Consider the following 19304-nt stretch of genomic DNA (forward strand, 5'->3'; position numbering starts at 1 on the left):
TCTGTTCAGTAGACTTCGGCAGGCCCCTCCCTGGTACAGTGTGACAGCTTATTGAGTGATGCAGATCCTTTAGCTCCACCCCTTTCCTTCTCAGGAGCAGAGTGAAAAACTTCTAATTACTCAATTTTTGCGTGGTGGCCTTTGTTCCTCCTGCTTGAGAGAAATGTAATTAACTTGGCACAGCAGGCTGACAAAAGGCCTGAGCTCTGATCCGGAGCTGCGATGACTCATAAATTGTACAGATATCTTCCTGGAACTTGCAGAATTGATTTTCTCACACAGGTTATATCCCAATAACAATATGTCACTGCTCTCTGTAGGCCAAAGGGAAGCAAAACTGCACTCTAAGGCAGTTTCTCCCTATGTGTCTAAGTGTCACTACAGACAAAACAGTAAATCACATTGACTTTCCCTATTAGTGTACACTAACATTATGAGACCTACCGCAGGTCAATATCTGATCCTGCAGAGTCCCCTCTGTGCCAGGCTATCCATGTGCAATTACTGGGCTGCAAACGATGATAGTCTCCGACGAGCAGAGAGCACACATGTACACATGTGTGTGTACACCTGTTCACATGCAATCAGTCAAGTGCTCCCTACCCTTGCTGCATCACAGCACCCTTATCTTAAAAGGCGGACACCAGCGGTAACCTTGTGCAGCCCATTTGCCATGTGATTACCGTGGATGAGCCAAATGTATTGAGACTCGCCTACAGCAAAAAGTCCAAAAACGGGTGATCCAAAAAGCAAAATTAATCTGGGTGTACTGAATGGTCAGAACCCAATTGCAACAATATGATAATAATTTGACTTTGGTTTTAGAGATGGTGCACCTACAACACCCCTAGGGAGGATGAAGCTTTTGTGACATACTGAGAAATATCAAAATAATTCTTGACTACTGTGAGGCCTTTTCGTGGGGACCTGTGGCAGCTGGTGCTAAAGGGCCAGTGTCTTGTGTAGGAATTGTTGCCCTAGAGGATTAACAATAATGTTGTTCTCAAAAATGTGAAGCCAAGTTACTCTTTTTAGGGGTTTGATTCTCTCATGATAGTGGGGTGAAGCAGGAAATACTTGAGTATGCTGGAGAAGATTAGACTCTCAAATTGTTCAACACATTGTAAATTCTCAGTACCAGCAATATCCAGTTATTGATTTATTTTATCAAATTACAAACTCTGGAATATACTGGAAAATGTCACACTGGACCCTGGACATAAACCTGTACTCTAGGTGCCACAATGATACCAGTGGGCATTGATTAAAAAGTGCCAGCTACAAATATAATCTTTGCTCAGACTAAACAGCGCACCCCATAAGTGTACGGTCAAACATCCACCTCCAAAATAAATATGACTTGATGGTCCTGATGGGTGCTGTCCTAATGACCTGATGCCAGGTCACCAGCTGATGGTTGGAGATTACATTCAAGTCAAATAGAGTCAAGAGACCAATTAGATACTTAACTGGCCACCATGAATTTGATGAGGACTATTAAAAATACAGTGACAGCTCCCACCATAATATTCCAAAGGTGCTTTAAAATGTATGGGTCAATATCTCGCAATCTACTACCGCTGTTCAGGATTTTTAATGGCAGGGACGCCGACAGGAACATGGTCACCCACCTTTAGCAGTGGTGGTACCAGAATCCACTAAGAACTCTTCAGTTTAAAGTTAGTCTCTACCATGGCCCCAACTGCCTATATCTCCAGTAGATCAGAAAGATTATTCCAATGGAATCAAAATAAGGACAACCTCCACTGTCAGTGAAACCAGGAATGGGAAGAGCAAGTGCCTCCAGATTCCACTTGGGCTCATGACATGGTGATTAAGGAATCTTACCACCCAAGGATGCTCATGTTTGGAGCACTTTAAGAAACTGGATTATTATTTGGAGTGGTTAACACCCACCTCAAGGAACATTCACAACTCTTGTCAGGGTGAAATTGCAAAGTTACTAAATTAACCACCAGGTAGCTTTAGCACAGAGCGGACAGGAATTAGAAAAAACCTCACCAAATTAACAAAAATACAAAAAGGAGAACAGGAGATATGAATTTGTAAATGTTTAGGTAGGAATAGCACCCTTAAACACAAAACCGTCAATGACACTCAATGATGGTCAAATATTTTACCTTCTGACTAGGGGCCATATGTATCAAGGCCAAATGGGTTCGCAAAGGCAGAAATTCGCAGAATTTCGGCGTTTGCGAACTCATTTTCACAAAATGGTCTGTATGAAAGAATTTGGGTGCAAAATAAGCAATCGCAAAATTTGCCAATCCTTATTTTGCGATTGCATTTAAGGAATAAATGCAATGTATTAAGCAAAAAAAAAAATCCAAAATGCCCTTAAGGAATCACAAATTACCACCAACTTCTAGTTGGTGTTAAGTTGCGATTTCCTTGAAAAATGCACATTTCAGCATTTTTCAAAGTGCAATGTGACGCACATACATGCCCTTAGGGCATGTATGTGCACCACATGTGCACCCACGCTTATTTCAGGGGTGCAACAGGGTGTCCTTTAGACACCCCTGCACCCTTCAAATGATTCTCAATTTGCGATTAGCAAATTGCGAATCGCAAATTGAGAAAAAATTCCCATTTCTTCCTATGGGCCTCCTGGCCCATAGAAATGAATGTGAAAGTATGCCTTAATTGCGAATTCGCAATTTGCGAATTCGCAATTAAGGAATATCAAGAAATCGCAAAAAAATTGTGTTTTTCTTGATACATACCATTTTGCGATTCTGAAATAGCGATTTCTTAAAAATCGCTATTACAGAATCGCAAATAGGTTCCTTGATACATATGGCCCTTAGTCTTTTAAGTACCATTCTACCACTTAACTTTTAAAGCCCCAGAGGACCTCAGGGCAGGCACTTAGAGAATCCCTTGATGTCAGGCAGAGGTCAAAAGCAGGGACAAGCCCAGGTCCAGTTGAAACTGGTCATCTGGGCAGTTGCAGGAAAGTCCTCTTCTAGCTTGTTGTATTCGTGTGCTTTGAACAGCTTTTTGATCCTTGTAGTCCATTTCTTTGCCCTGGGTAAAAGAGGGAGCAAGTCTGCTCCTGCAGGGCTTCTATCTGGTCACAGACAGCAGGCCCAGTCCCCTTCGGTACTTCTTCTGGTCCAGGAGTGTTCTCAAGTGGGTGCCTGGAGATGCCATATTTTTGCATGGAACCAGCAAATGGGCGTGAATGATTCCAGGATACACCTTAACCAAAGGGATAAACGTTCCCGGGCCAACCCTACTAATTTTGGGCATTTCCAAGATGTCGTATGTCTTCTGCCACATTAAAGTTGGGCTCTGAGGGCTGATGTGTGGGGGAGTGTACTATGGTAATCCTAGTGTCCTCCCACATCTAACACTAAATTCCATTTTGAAGCAGCCACTCTACTCATAATAAACCCAGAAAGAGACATGAGTATGGTAGGACAAAAATATGTTTCTCCATCAACCAGACAGTGGCACAAGAATTGTATTGGCATCCTGTTACCTTCCTATCAAGTATGCCCCAAGTGTTACATATAAAAACCAGAGGCAGAGGTCTTGTAGGACAAAGCAGGCGTTTCAGCAACCAGACAGAGGATGCTCAAGAATTGGGTTGGTCCTATTCCCTGTGTTTCAAGTGCATCTCAAGTGTTAAATGTGAATCCAGCAGGTCTGTCAAACAGAATTTGACACTCTAGGATCAAACATAGTCACAACTCTCCCTTTTGCTGAGGTTAACAGAGTCATCCTTGCCATTCAGGTTGACCTATCAATTGCAGTGATAGTGACCTATTATGTAACTCCTTGGAGAAATGTCACACCTCATTCACAGATATTCAAATGCTAATCACTGGCTGGCAGATGTTGGAGTACAAATACAAATTAGCCTCCAGGAGAAACAGACAGGGAAAGTTTAAGTTTCTAAAAGTTATTTTTCCTTAAAATGTATTAAAAACCGAACTGCACTATTGCATTGGATGTTTAATAGCTATTAAGAATAGTGGTTTAATTAATTTTGAAGCTAGTCGGTATTACTGGGATACAGTTTTAGAATTCTAATCTCTAGGGAAACTATACCAATTAGGAATATGCCAATTTGACTCTGCTTAAAGGGGGAGCACAGACACTTTGCCACTGGTTAACAGGCATAAAGTGCACAGACTTCCACAATCAGCAAAAAATAGGTTCCAGCAAGAGGTGAAACATTTGGGATGGCCAGGCAGAAAAGTCAGATTTCCTACAAGCACTCTCATCCATCTTGATGCATGAATGTGATGGGGTATCTGCTTAAGCCAGGCAATGATCTTGCTTCCTCGTGAACAGTTGGACTGTAGTGACCTTGTGGCTCTTAGGCAAGCTGAGATGACCAAACTGCTGCCAGGTAGTTATTTCCAGTCACTTGGGACTTGAGCAGGTTTCTTAGAGATGCAGTCACTACTCCTGGCTGCTGTAGTCCAGTTCATCAGTACATTGATATGTTATTGCTTCTTTCCATAACTCACAACATCATGGCGACCCCTCAGGTTTTCCCAGGTTTGGGTACAGTTCATAGGTAGAACATTAACTGTGCACTCTTGGTCCTGTAAGCCTGTGGTTCCCAAAGTGTGCGCCGAGGCACCCCGGTGCGCCGTGATGAGAAGCCAGGGGCGCCGCGGCCAAAGCGCCCTCTCTCCACCTCCTACCCCCATTCCTGCAATCACAGGCTGCGAGAAGCTCACCCTTACCACACACACTCTTCAAGAGCGCCCGACCGGACTGGGCAGCTGTACCCCGCCCCCCCTTTCCAGCTCCAAACACAACCCCTCGGTCACCGGCTTCAGTCCCAGCCCATGCAACATGTCCTCTGGAGTATGAAGGGTACTTTAGGAGCCCCCGCTATTTAGGAAAAACATTGGACTATGACTTGCAAGAAAGGAGATTGGGTGCTGGACAGAAATAGCCTGCAATTATGTTATTAAAGAGCGGGAGCTCTTTGGCTAGGCAGCCGAAAATAAATTGCTTAATTTGTATGTGGACGAGTGTGGTGGGTCAGGCACATATTTTTAGGGCTGAGCCTACTTCTCGTTAGCAAACTTTGGCACAGGAGGAGAGAAAGAAAAGGAAAGAGAAAGGTAGGAGAACAGTGACAAAGGGGAAAAGGCAGGAATGGAAAAACTATTTTAAGAGGGAGATATAGGATGGTGGAAGAAAGAGGTGCAAACTGGAGTAAAATCTAGGCAGCCTTGGCATATGGAAACCCTGGCATTCAGCTACACCGGACGTGGGGCTCCTAAGAAAAACAATTGTCATTATGCACTTGTTTCTTTACACATTATTGACGTGCAGTAGGTAACGACTCGATTACATTTATGTGACTGTGATGGCTGCAGCGACGCTACTTCCACTGAGTTATTTGCTCATGCATCTTCAAGTAGAATTTATCATGGGATGACCTTTATCCTGAATAATGCTCCTTCAACTTCAGTCAGGGCCACTTGAAATATGCAATTGTGCAGCTGCAGCGTTTTGTACATAATTATGGATGCATAATTTGCTAATTTTGACCCCCAAAAATTGGTTCTGGCTCAAAGGGTCAAAAGTTACTAAAAACACAGCTACAAGTGTTGCCACACAGCTGAAAGTCAGTCGCAAATTTTGACTGGTTACTTTTCAGATGTTTATTGCTGCATTTGGGTGTTAAACTAGTACTAATAATGTGGACCCTTTTCCCAGACAATGTTAACATTTGTAAAAAATAACTCCAACTCGTGGCATCAGCCGTGTTATCTACATCATGATTGTTAAATAGGGAAGGATAAGGTTAAAATCTATCAATAAATGTGAGACAAGAGTGCAGAACCTGAGGAATAATGCTCAAATTCCTTGGCACTCCCTTGTAACCTTTTACATGTAACTTCCATCACATTCTAAAGTGAAGTGCCCTGTAGATCTTCCTGTACTTTTCGGCATTACATAAGATTACAGAATTCATGGTTCAAGGAAACAATGCGCACCTGAGCACCTTTGATAAGAGATCACAGTGGCAGGACACTCTGAGCCTCAATTATCTCCCCCCCACCCCGTGTTTCACACCTGGTAAACTGAGGCGCCAGGGTGTGGCATTCTCTCCCCTTTATGAGTTTCATAGTAAGAACAAAGAGTTAACAAGGTAATAGTGCACGTTTCCCACACTTTGCACTGCAAAACTAGTCAGGAATTCTAGGTAAAATGTGTTGGGAGAAGCACTCCTACAACCATGCAAATGCAGGGCCCCAAGTGGGATGGAAAAAACCGGAGGGGGGTGTCTCAAAGTGCGTGGCCGATGCAACAAAGGGCGTGGCCTAAAAAACTCAAGCCAAAAATCCGTGCCTAGCACCGTGCTCTGCCAGACCCACCGGTAATAAAATGGTGGGGAGCCACAGCCAACCGCCAACCCGGTCAAGGGAGCCACGGGTCAAAATAGTTTGGGAACCACTGCTGTAAGCCACTACTCTTCCTGTGTGGATGGATTATCTCTGTCCAGATGAGTACAATGAATCAAATACTTGCATAGGGTCCCAGTACTCGCTCTGGTGATCAGGTTGGACTGCCAGAACCATCCAGAGGGTCTGCCTAGTTTGAAAGATCATCTGCTCATCTAATCCTGTAGAAGCACCCTCTCCTACTGTAGGCCATACTTCACCAGCTTCTGACCCCTGTCTAAAGTCAGCCCTGTTTGGACACATGAGGGTGTACTGTGTATTAACCTCTGACTGCAGATATGCATATGTGCCAAGGGAGATGGCCATACTATGGAGAAAATGTGATGTATGAGTTTCACCCAGGCACAGGAAACAGAGACATGGGTACTATGTTGGATACCTCCCCCAATCCACCAAATGCATAGGCTTCAATGACATTGATTAGGAGAGGGTGCATGTAGGCTGGATGTCCCCAGCTCAACATAAAGGAAACCACTATTTCGTGCTCCACACACATGCAGTATTCAATGGTCAACACTTTTCTCTGGTGAACACCACATCCCAAACATCCTAAATTCGTATCCCAGAAATGATAAAGGTGAAAACCCCCAGTTTTGAGGGGTGAACAGACAACTACTGAGGACAGTCTGTGGGCAGCCACAAGAGTACTGATAAGATGTCCTTGGCTCTTAATCTGAAATAATGCTGCTCTCAACAGAAAATACGGCATAGCCTGGGTTTAGAGACCCACCCTCAGAGAGGTAGCACACTTTTGGGTACATGTAACACCACAGCAAACCTCTGATTTTGTAAAAAAGCAAACAAACAAGCATTGCCACCTTACAAGTGTTTAGCCAGAGTTATTGGCTTTGCCAATGTCTGTAAACAATGTTGCAGAGCATTGTGGATGCTGTGCAGCATGCTGAAAATTTATAATAAAAAAGTGTTATCAGAATTTTTGTTACCTTATATACGACTAAAAAGACATTATGTACAACTAAACGACCTTATTAGAAAAAGAATTAACATAAAAAATGTCTTCTGGTTTTTTGGTCCTTTCAATGCTGGCACATTCTTCCTGCCAGATCTTATGCTTGTTTGTTATTGCTTTTTTTGTTATTGAAGGGATATAAACAACGGGAGGGTAGAGGTTGGGAAATAGTCCCTTCATTACAATACGAGCAATGGACAGACACTAGGGGAGAATCAATAGATGTCAGATTCTGAGGGCAGGCTGAGGTGGTGCTGAGTGCTGCTGAGGTGATAGTGTGCAGGTGTGAAAGTGATGCTCAGGTGATGCTGAATGATACTCAGGTGCTGCTGTATGATGCTGAAATGGTGGTGTGCTGTGCAGAGGCGATGCTGCGCTGATGCTGAAGTGGTACTGCGTTGGTGCTGAAATGCTGCTGCGGTGGGGCTGCACTGGTGATGAGTTGATGCTCTGCTGGTGCTGAGGTGAGGCTGCACTGGTGGTGGTGCACAGATGCAAGGTGGTGCTGCACTGATGCTGAGATGGTGCTGCGCTGATGTTGAAGTGGTGCTGCACTGGTGCAGAGGTGGTGCTGTGCTGGTGCTGAGGTGGTGCTGCTCTGATCCTGAGTTGGTGCTGTACTGGTGTTGGTGCACTGATGTGGAGGTAGTGCTGTGATGATGCAGTACTGTGCTGATTCTGAGGAGATGTTGTGGTGGTACTTAGGTGATACTAAGTGATACGGAAGTAGTGCTGAGTGATACTGAGGTGGTGCTGAGTAATGCTGGGGTAGAGCTGAGTTCATTTTTTAAAAATTCTTGGTATTAGTCTAGTCCGTGTTCTGGTGTATGGTGTTCTTCTTTTTGAGACAATTGAGTTTTTTGACTGATAGAAACTATTTTGTAGTAGCCACCTTTTACATGTTGAATCTGCTCACATGTTAAAAGATTTACTTTATGGCTATATTTTCTATCTTAACAGAGCGGGGCCTCATTCTCCCGAGCGGGTGCCGGGTGAGGTGAGGTTTCTTCCCACACAACGCTGGGTAAGTCTAATTCAATTAAGAAATCTTTATAATTACTATTTGGCATTACACAGGAGTACTTTTTGACCCTCTGTTACAATAAGGAAAAAAGTCCTTATTTATTGTGTTTGTGTTGTGTTTGTTAATTGTGGATCACTAAGGATATTTTGTTGTTCACTTCATTTTTTCCTTAGGAAAAGGACAAATTCATTCAGAGTCTCCTCCAGTTAATATTGGGGCTCCAAAATACTGGTAGGATTACTTTTTCCATTTAGAATTGCCGTTTTCATTTTTGCAGTTGCATCTTTACTACTTCTGGTCCTGACGAAAGCTGGATAACAGCTGAAACATGTTGACCACACTGCTGAGCGTTTTATGGTAGTTATAATCTCAGACTACTAAACCCCTGTTCTTAACCACGACACCAGAGCAGTATCCAATAAACATATTTTCTGCTCTTGTAGTTGTTTTTAACATTTCTTTTAGTTCACTTTATTTTGAGCACTGCACATCCATTAGCACCATTCTGAAATCCACTGTGGCTTGAAGGTCATCATAGTTTTCCGATCTCTACACCATCTTTGATGGGGTGAGTGAGATTTGGAATATACTATCCAATTCCCACATGACGATGCCTCCGCCACGTATGGTGGGCTGATGGGAATACTTCAGCCTAGTGGCATTTCTGTTCCACGCTTCCACAACAACACACATTGTTCTCCTGACTATGTACCTCCCTGTTTTGTATTTATGGTTTCTAGGGTTGTGAGGTTCTATGGTCATTAAACCAACCCATATTGACCCCCTTCTAAGAATTTATATTTTGGTATTTTGAGCAACTTCGTTTGCGGGTCTTACACTCTACAATCATACACCCTTTTTGATTGTATAGCTCACTCAATTGCTCTCATTTGTTTGATACGCCTGCACCATGGACACGGCGGACTTTGCCGGTCTAGCCTTTGACGATGAGTATTTGAACACCCTTCTTGACGATAACCCATGTATTGTGGATTCCTTGCCCGATACTTCAGGTGCAGCGAAAGATGATTGGCCGACTTTACTTAATCTTAAAAAAGCACAGTCCAGGATTATTGTCCATGGACTTATTATGGCAGAATATTTAAGAGGAAAGTGCACTCCCACAGGGCTGATTGTGACCAATGCCCCTAGGCTTTTTCTGAATGACAAAGAATTCATTAGAGCATGGGCCCTAATAGCATGGAGATGCACACGGGATTGGTTAATCCTCATTGTGAGCTCTGCCAAGAGGTTAGCTGACACCATGCTTATTGAAATTCAGACTTTGGAAGGCCAGATTAAGGCCACCTGTACCACTCTCTTCAAGAAACGTCTTGATGAGACAAACAAAACCAATAAAGACTATAAGGACAATATACTTACAACCAAAATTGACAAATTTAAGAAAGATCTTGCCCGCTTTTCCATGGTAAAAATCTACCCTTATACTAGTGAGAATTATGCGGCTCCAACATCCAATGATAGAGGGAGACGCTATGGCTCTAACTATTCAACCTCAGCCTCTGATTCTAGTGACTCCGATAGCACCAACTTCACTGGTCCACACACTCGGGGTGGCGGACAGCAACGGTCCTCAAGGAGGGCTTTTAGGCAGAGAGGTGGCGTGCAGGGTAACCACCAAGGCATTTACCAGAATTCTGGCCCTTGGTGGCCCCCCGGTCCTTGGGGTTTCCAACCACCGCAATTCGGGCCGCACATGAACCCTTACATGCAGCCCCCCCAGTTTTTTCCGGATCCGTCTTTTTTAGGACGTGGCCGCGGCTTCAACCGCGGCAAAAGGAGAGGACAAGAGACTGTACAGTGGGAGGCCGACCCCACTTTTCCAAACACACGGAGCAGGAGGGCTGCTCAACAGAGCACCAGCACAGAAGCGAGCAACACCTAACTGTTAACTTAAGCTCGCGTGTTCTAACTACCGATGAGCTCACAGTTCTTGAGAGAGGTCTAGGATTTGTTCCCACTAACAAGGGTGATCCCTTTTTATCCAGACTCGAACTTGAAAAGTTTTTCAGAAAAGTACGCCTCCATTTCTTTTTTAAGAACAAATCTGACACAGAAGTCAGTTCTGAACAGACCGAAACTAATACTGGACTACGCCCAAAATCTACGTTCACCCCTCTCAGCCATCAGGTTCCTTCCCAGGTAATGACCTTTGAGCTAGCAGTTACCCATGACATCATGAGGCTTCATGAAGAGAGATTTGAAGGCTTTCAAAATCTCCCCATGAGAGAGAGAAGTGCATTGACCACGCTGTCCAAAGATACATCGATCACGATCAAACAAGCAGATAAGGGTGGTGCCACAGTTATTCTTGACACCACCCAATATCGACAAGAATGCCTTAGACAACTCAACAACCCACTTTTTTACCGTCGTATCACTATAGACCCCACACCTCGTCTTCTGGTTGCAATCAAGACTCTAGTGAATGAGGGCTCTGCCGAGGGTTGGATTACACCTCATGAAGCGAGATTCTTGGTCACAGAGCATCCAGTCATTCCAGGATTCTACTGCTTGCCCAAAATTCACAAAGCCACTAGACCACCACCGGGACGCCCGATCATCTCGGGCATCGGGTCTCTTTTAGAGCCCCTATCCACTTTTGTGGATTACTTTCTTCAATCCATCGTGAAGGCCATGCCCACATTTCTACAGGATACTGCTGATGTCTTGCGACTATTGCCAGATGTGCAGTTTAATGTGGAGACTGACCTTCTTGTCAGCTTTGACGTTGAGTCTCTTTTTACGTGTATTCCACAGTTGGAGACTCTTGAGACTATTAGACAGTTGTTGTCTCAGTGCACCCTCGACACCATCACTCCCATCCATTTTATTATGGATTGTGCGAAGTTAGCCATGACTGAAAATTTCTTCAAATTTGAAGACGAGTTTTTCCTCCAAATTTCAGGGACCTCAATGGGGAGTATTTTTGCCCCGAGCCTCGCCAACCTCTATGTCCACCAATTCGAGCAAGATCATGTCCTCAACCATAGCAACCCTTTTTTTCACCATCTGTTGCTATGGAAGAGGTACATAGATGACATCTTTGTGGTTTGGCGAGGCTCAACAGATGAGGCACATATGTTCCACCAGTGGCTGAACGATCGGAACCCTTATCTTAAATTCACGATTGAGGTCAGCCATGAGAGACTCTCATTTCTTGATCTCTCCATTTTTCCAGCGGATGGGAAATTAGGAAGTGAGCTGTACACAAAACCTATGGCAAGAAACTCCCTCTTACTTTTTAGTAGCCATCATCCGCGTTCTTTACGTATGAATTTGCCAGTCGGTCAGTTTCTCCGGCTGAGAAGGAACTGCTCCTCCACAAGTTTGTTTAATAAGCATGCCCACCACTTGTCACAGCAATTACAAACTAGACACTATCCCAAAGATCTCGTAAAAAGAGCTTGGAAACGTGCCTCTAATAATCATCGAGAATCCTTGCTTGACAAACGCCAGACAAAACCTACTTTGGATTGTCTAACTTTCGTTAGTACTTTCAGTGTGCTTTCAAATAGCATTCAAAAGACAATAAGGAAACATTGGAATATTCTTAATATTTCCAATGAAAACATTCCCCCACCTCTTTTCTCTTTCAAACGGGCACCCTCTCTTCGTGATAGCCTAGTCCACACGAGACCACGGTCCCAAGAATCGGCCAGACCCAACACACTCTGGGATTTACCACCCGTACAGGGCCACTATCCATGTGGCTCGTGCAGTGCTTGCCCACAAACATCTACAGCTGAACGAGTTGACTTGGGGTCTGGCAAAACATGGGTTCTAAAGAAACACACAAATTGCAACACAGAAAGGGTTATATACATGATCACCTGTCCCTGCTCATTGCGATACATAGGATTTACAACCAGGAAAATAAAATTGAGGATTGGAGAACATAAGAGCACCATTCGATGCCAAAAACAATCGACCAGACTTACTGACCATTTCCTCACCCTCAAACACTCTGCAGAAGACCTCAGGTGGGTTGTCCTGGAACAGCCCTTTATTCCACCTCATATTAGTGACATAACCAGATTCCTTTTTGTGAAAGAACAGAAATGGATTTTTTCACTTAACAGTGACAAAAGGGGTCTGAATGATGATATTGCCTGGATGACACTGTAAGATTTCCTAATGGCGATATAGTCTTTGGTAACCATGCACCAACATTTTCAGGGCTGCACCTTCCTTTTATTGTCAGCATGTTTAAATATGCTTGAGAACATTTTTTCCATCATAGTATCTCTACGTCTCTGCAGGCTTTTTTCAATAATATCATCTTTCCGTTGCACCTGTTCGAGGCCTTGACCCATGAGTTTATGTTGCCAGGGACATGCCCTTCCTTTAGAAATTCACCATGGTGCTCATACGTCATTAGGGGGGTCCACATGCAAACTTATGTATCCTATATGCCCCGGTCGCCTAGTGCTATCGAATAACCATCACTTCACATGGCAGCCTTGAGTCTAAACCGCAAGTGCCGCCTCCTTTCTAAATCAATTATCTATCACTGTCTTCATATGTCATATGGGAGGTTTCGGTTTAACCAATTTTTGTATTTAACATGCCCCGCGCGTCTGCACTTTCTAAACAAATACCATCCTGGTTTTTGTTACTTAACATCGTCGCGGGTCCGGCCATTGCGATACTATGCGCATGCATGCAGCGCACATACCACTCGGCTCCTGCAGTGCTTGAGTTTCCGCATTACGCGGCTACATCTTACACGCCTCCGAGCCTTTTGTCATTGTTTGTGTCTCGCTTATGGGCCTCAGCGCATGCTCTAGCCTTAAAACACTTTCTGGTGCATTTGTGGACCGCGCACGCGCGAGGTGTAGACACCGCCGGCGAAGCTGCCGCGCAGGTTTAAACTAAACCACTATTCACAATCAAACAGCTATTCTCTGACAATAGCGCATGCTCGAATGAAAGTGTCCTTATCTCGAGCATGCGCATGATGTAATCTTTTGTCATGGGATCGTCTAAACGATCTGATTGCTCGCTCGTTAGTACTAATGGGCCAATTAAGACGGGGATAAAAGGCATGCTCCCTGCCTGTCCGCTACCTCCACTCCCACTCGGATGCTTGCTTGAGGTACCGACGGACAGGTAGGTGTGCACTCTCCCTCCCCCTATACTCTCTACTTAGGGCTTGGGCTCCTTTGCTCACAGTTCATTTTTTTAAAATTCTTGGTATTAGTCTAGTCCGTGTTCTGGTGTATGGTGTTCTTCTTTTTGAGACAATTGAGTTTTTTGACTGATAGAAACTATTTTGTAGTAGCCACCTTTTACATGTTGAATCTGCTCACATGTTAAAAGATTTACTTTATGGCTATATTTTCTATCTTGACAGAGCGGGGCCTCATTCTCCCGAGCGGGTGCCGGGTGAGGTGAGGTTTCTTCCCACACAACGCTGGGTAAGTCTAATTCAATTAAGAAATCTTTATAATTACTATTTGGCATTACACAGGAGTACTTTTTGACCCTCTGTTACAATAAGGAAAAAAGTCCTTATTTATTGTGTTTGTGTTGTGTTTGTTAATTGTGGATCACTAAGGATATTTTGTTGTTCACTTCATTTTTTCCTTAGGAAAAGGACAAATTCATTCAGAGTCTCCTCCAGTTAATATTGGGGCTCCAAAATACTGGTAGGATTACTTTTTCCATTTAGAATTGCCGTTTTCATTTTTGCAGTTGCATCTTTACTACTTCTGGTCCTGACGAAAGCTGGATAACAGCTGAAACATGTTGACCACACTGCTGAGCGTTTTATGGTAGTTATAATCTCAGACTACTAAACGCCTGTTCTTAACCACGACACCAGAGCAGTATCCAATAAACATATTTTCTGCTCTTGTAGTTGTTTTTAACATTTCTTTTAGTTCACTTTATTTTGAGCACTGCACATCCATTAGCACCATTCTGAAATCCACTGTGGCTTGAAGGTCATCATAGTTTTCCGATCTCTACACCATCTTTGATGGGGTGAGTGAGATTTGGAATATACTATCCACTTCCCACATGACGATGCCTCCGCCACGTATGGTGGGCTGATGGGAATACTTCAGCCTAGTGGCATTTCTTTTCCACGCTTCCACAACAACACACATTGTTCTCCTGACTATGTACCTCCCTGTTTTGTATTTATTGTAGAGCTGAGGCATACTGAGGTGCTGGGCTGGTGCTCGGGTCATGCTGAGTGATGCTGAGTTGGTGCTGTGCTTAGGTGATGCTGCGCTGGTGCTGAGGTTGTGCAGCACTGAGGTGGTACTGTGCTGATGCTGAGTTGGTGCTGCTCTGCTGGTGGGGCTCTTATTGGGAGGTGGTACTGTGCTGATGCTGAGATGGTGCTGTGCTGATGCTGAGGTGGTGCTATGGTGGTGCTCCATTGATGCTGAGGTGGTGCTGCTGCACTGGGGTTGAGGTTGTGCGGTGCTGAGGTGGTGCTGTGCTGATAATGAGTTGGTGCTGTACTGAGGTGATGTTGTACTGATGCTGAGGTTGTGCTGCGTTGATGTGGTGTGGTGCTGTGCTGATGCTGAGTTGGTGCTGCACTGGTGGTGGTGCACTGATGGGAAGAGGGTGCTGTGCTGATGCTGAGGTGGTGCTGTGGTGGTGCTCAGGTAGTTCTGGATTGATGCTGAGGTTGTGCTGCTCTGGTATTGAAGTGGTGTTGCACTGGGGCTGACATGGTGTTGCGCTGGGGCTGAGTGATGCTGAAGTGGTGCTGTACTGGTGTTGTGATGGTGCTTAGGTGCTGCTGAATGATGCTCATGTGGTGCTCCTGAAGTGGTGCTGAATGACGCTGACTGCTGCTGAAGTGCTACTGTGCTGATACTGAGATGGTGCTGGATTGGTGCTGAGGTGGTGTTGCACTGTCTACTTGAAGAATATATTATAGCCTTATCGCCCGCCGTAGAGGGCTATACCGGCTCTTAAAGGCCCTCTCCAGCGTTAAAGGCCCGAGCCGAAGGCAAGGAGAGAGGAGTTGGCCTAATGGCTAAGGCGCTCGACCTCGGACCTGGGGATCTGGGTTCGAGTCTCGGTAACGATGCCAAAACCTCCTGTGATTCTGGGCAAATCACTTAATCTCTCCGTGCCTAAAAAACATGAAAGTGTGTGTCCTCATGTAAAAACGTAACTTGTGCTATGTAAAGCGCTCTGATACCTGATTCCGTTTGGGTCTAGTTTGCGCTATATAAAACTCTACAAAAAAAAAAGAGGGATTTTAAAAGCCGGTATAGCCCAGCTATGAAAGACTAGAATGCAATTCGAACATTCTGCCACTAGAGGGCAGAATGTTCTAACAAAAAAAAAAGCCTTATAGGAGCGTGAGGGGATTGGAATCCCCTCAGGCTCTCTGAAACATTGGAATGTTGGAGCTCAAGGCTTATTCCAGCCATTATAAGCCGGAGCACTCTATTATTTTCAGTGGAGTTCCCAACATTCCAATGTTCTAATAAGTAATGTGACATTAAATGCCGCTTTTGGAGAGCAAGAGGAGGCATCCCTTGATATCGGTATCACAATTAAAGTGTAAAAGAAAGCATCAAAAGTTGAAAGAACTCAACTTAAAGCTGCTTCCATTTTCATATATATAGCAGCATGTTTACCTCTTTAATTGTATCCAAATAATCACACTGTTGGCAAATGCACAATGTAAATAGGTTGATCCTACTGTCGGACGTCTGTTTAAACTACGCTTTTATTAAATAAGTATATTATTTAAGGTCTAGAAAATTGTGCTAATGAAATCAAAAATATTATAGGATGAAAAACATAGCCTGCGGTTAAAAAAGCACTTGTGTATCCAAAGACAGTGGAAAACAAAATAAGGACATGATTTGCAACCCCTCGGCTGAGCGCATTCGGAAAGCCAAACAAGCCAGGGCAAAAGGAAAAGTAGTGCACCAAAACTAACTTATATGGCTGATAGTGGCGGCTGGCGACATTTCAAAGTGGGGAGAGGGGTGAGCAAACTGGCAGTACAGAAGCACCCAGGCTGGTGCTGTTGAGGTAGGCTACCTTTCAGCAGGCACAATGCTTCCGAATGCTCCAGCGTGTTTACAAACCCACAAGTCTCTAATATAGCCTTATAGCATGCCGTAGAGGGCTATATCGGCTATTAAAGGCCCTCTCCAGCGTTCAGCGAGGGCCTTTAACAAGGGAGAGGGACTTTAATAGCCGGTATAGCCCAGCTACGAAGGGCTATAAGGCTATTAGAACATTCTGCCACCAGAGGGCAGAATGTTCTAACAAAAAAGAACAAAGCCTTATGGGAGGGTGAGGGGATTGCAATCCCCTCAGGCTCCCTGAAGCCTTTGTTCACAACCAGAGCTGTGAACAAAGCAGCGTTGGAATGTTGGAGCTCCAGGCTTATACCAGCCATTATAAGCCCGGAGCACTCCATTGTTTTCAATGGAGGTCACAACATTACAATGTTCTAATATACATAAAAAGGCTTACCTGCAGATCTCACCAAGTCGTTCTCTGGCTAAATTGCATATTTTTCCTAAGAGCATGATGAGAGTCATTGGTTTGTTAATACACAATGTTTCCTCCCCTGGACTCTCCTAGCAGCAGTGAGAAAGAGATGTTTGGAAGCATTGTGTACACATCAGGTTCAGCCTGTGTAACCCGCAGATGTAGGCTCTCAGGCAGTTAGTTATGTTTGTTGGGTTAATGCACCTGCTGTAGAGATGTGTATTCTCAGGTTACATGTCCTCATCAAAGAAAAACAGCTGCTTCATAAGGTCTAATGTCAGCATGAAGCTCATAGGCTTCAATGCCTGTAGGAGAGGGCAGGTTTAATGCCCTTGCTGCCCAAAGTAGTAACCTACACGTGTCTACGTCCACCACCAGCGAGACGGCTGAGAGGCTAAGGTCTCTGCACACTGCTGGGCCAAAGCAACCTTCCTCTCTTCCAAGGTCGACACAACACTACATTTAATAGAAGTTACATGAAAAGAGAGGACAGACTCTCGGGCCTGTGGGTCCCCACTCAGTAACATTAGAACATTGGAGCTTGAATTAGAAAGAAGTAAAATACAGATATGTTTTTCAAATTCTAACTCTGTCATCTACTTAAAGAGGTGCAGAAGACAAATTTCGCCATCTGTTTAGATGAATGAGAAAAGTCCATTCCCCGATTTTTATTTACAAATGTCTCACTTTCGTTTTTAAATTATTGGCATATATGTTAAATTGCTTCAATGTGTGCAAGCTTCTAAACCAAGCCCTGCATAGCGCCTAGAACCGAACCCCGTGACATCTGAAAAGTGAAAGTAAGATGTTGAAGGAACTGAACAGATTAAAAAGCCGGAGGACCTGTTTTACCGGCAGTGAAGGTGCGGCTGGGGGCGTGTCCCTCCCTCTACCTATTCCCAGATAGTGGACAGCTGTCACTGAGGGGACCTGCGGCTTTTCTCTCGCCATGGACTCTGCACTCGACAAGGTAAATACAGCTCGTTATTCATGTATGCCAGTCTGTCTTTGAATGTGTGTCTGGCAGGGAGGCTATTCTCCACCGATATTTCATCTTCGCTGGGTTTTTTCAGCGCCCACTTCATCGGGGCAAATGCGCGTTTTTTCGGCGGATTCTGAATGTGTGAAGACCTCATGCAACTAAACTTTAAGCCATGGCACCTTATACTGAAAGGAAAGCGTGTGTGTCACTAGTCTTAGGAACTTAATCTCAGCGGATCAAACACAATTGAAGTACACGAAACTACGTGCAGTGGATAAGCAGTCACTTTCACTCTCGTTGGCAGGTGCGTCTTCAGAATCCCACAGCACAGAGCTCCCCACCTGTTTCAGTGACGTTTAGACGTTGAACTTGGAAAGTGACAGCAGAGTGGTCTGCCTTCGATTTCTTTAAACCAAAATATAATTTGCCATCTTTGGTTTGGCACACGTCCTCACATAAATGGTGCTTTGTTTCTAAAATATCAGGGTCCAAAAATACAAGGAACTGGAAACAGTTTTCTCCGGAAACTCCTAAATTGTGGGTCAAAGTGTAGCAGAGGGAAGGGGCTGCAGTCATAAGGGGCCCAGTTTGAAAAGCAGTCTAACAGACTACATGCAAATTTTTTTAATATCAACTGCAAAGAAGTTGGCAACAAGGACATATATTCCAGTAAATCTGTTCTTGATTGGTCACAAAGTGGCTGCATTTTAAAATATTCTACAGGGTTTAGACACCTGCTGCAGAGATCATTGTCGGGGCAGCAGTTTTGAATGAATTACATTAGCGGTAAAACAGCTTTAGTGGTTAACACAGTCTGGGAGAGTTCTGTGTTTTTTCCAGGGATAGGTTTGACTCATAAAATAGCACAGCGGGCTAATGCGCCTGCTGCAAAGCACATTGTTTAACATGCCTGTGCAGATTTGGAGTTTAATTAGGTATGTGTGAGGGCTACTGCTTTAGATACAGATCCGTTTGTAACTTCCATTTTACACACACAGCCTTTTAATACAGCACATTGAGCTATATACCGGCATCGAGGAGCTCCATGCAAACTGGGAGTCATGGATTCAGATCCTGAATGTTGTAAAGAAGAGTTCCTTTGTGGGGTAATAAAATATTGTAAGTGCATGCAAACCCAATCACTATGTACAAGTTTACATTAACAAAACGGTGGACTTTGTCATGCCAGGTCAAAGTGATATCACATACATGTCAATAGAACCGATTCAGGCGGGAGGCTGACGATTTTTTTAATGAACATTTTTTATATTTTAAATCTTCTCCGTCTAAAAATGTCTATGATTCAATATAAATTAATGTGAAAAGTCCATCCCCCCGAAGTTTATTTACACATTT

At 44.1% G+C, this 19304-nt stretch overlaps 1 protein-coding gene across 2 annotated transcripts in view; it reads left to right on the forward strand.

Annotated features, from left to right (window-relative positions):
* The first annotated feature begins 17834 nt into the window (after nucleotides 1-17834).
* The window catches only part of LOC144755184 (caspase-7-like), a 236097-nt gene continuing 234627 nt past the window's right edge, over nucleotides 17835-19304 (forward strand). Inside the window, exon 1 of one of the 2 annotated variants that reach the window (XM_078643844.1) lies at nucleotides 17835-17936. In XM_078643844.1, the coding sequence (XP_078499970.1) occupies nucleotides 17916-17936 (21 nt within the window). In that variant the 5' untranslated portion in view covers nucleotides 17835-17915. The remainder of the gene's footprint in view (nucleotides 17937-19304) is intronic. The other variant, XM_078643842.1, reaches the window with a different exon arrangement.

The sequence above is a fragment of the Lissotriton helveticus genome, chromosome 5_1 (genome assembly GCF_964261635.1).
Source record: "Lissotriton helveticus chromosome 5_1, aLisHel1.1, whole genome shotgun sequence".
In the NCBI taxonomy this organism is placed as follows: domain Eukaryota; kingdom Metazoa; phylum Chordata; class Amphibia; order Caudata; family Salamandridae; genus Lissotriton; species Lissotriton helveticus.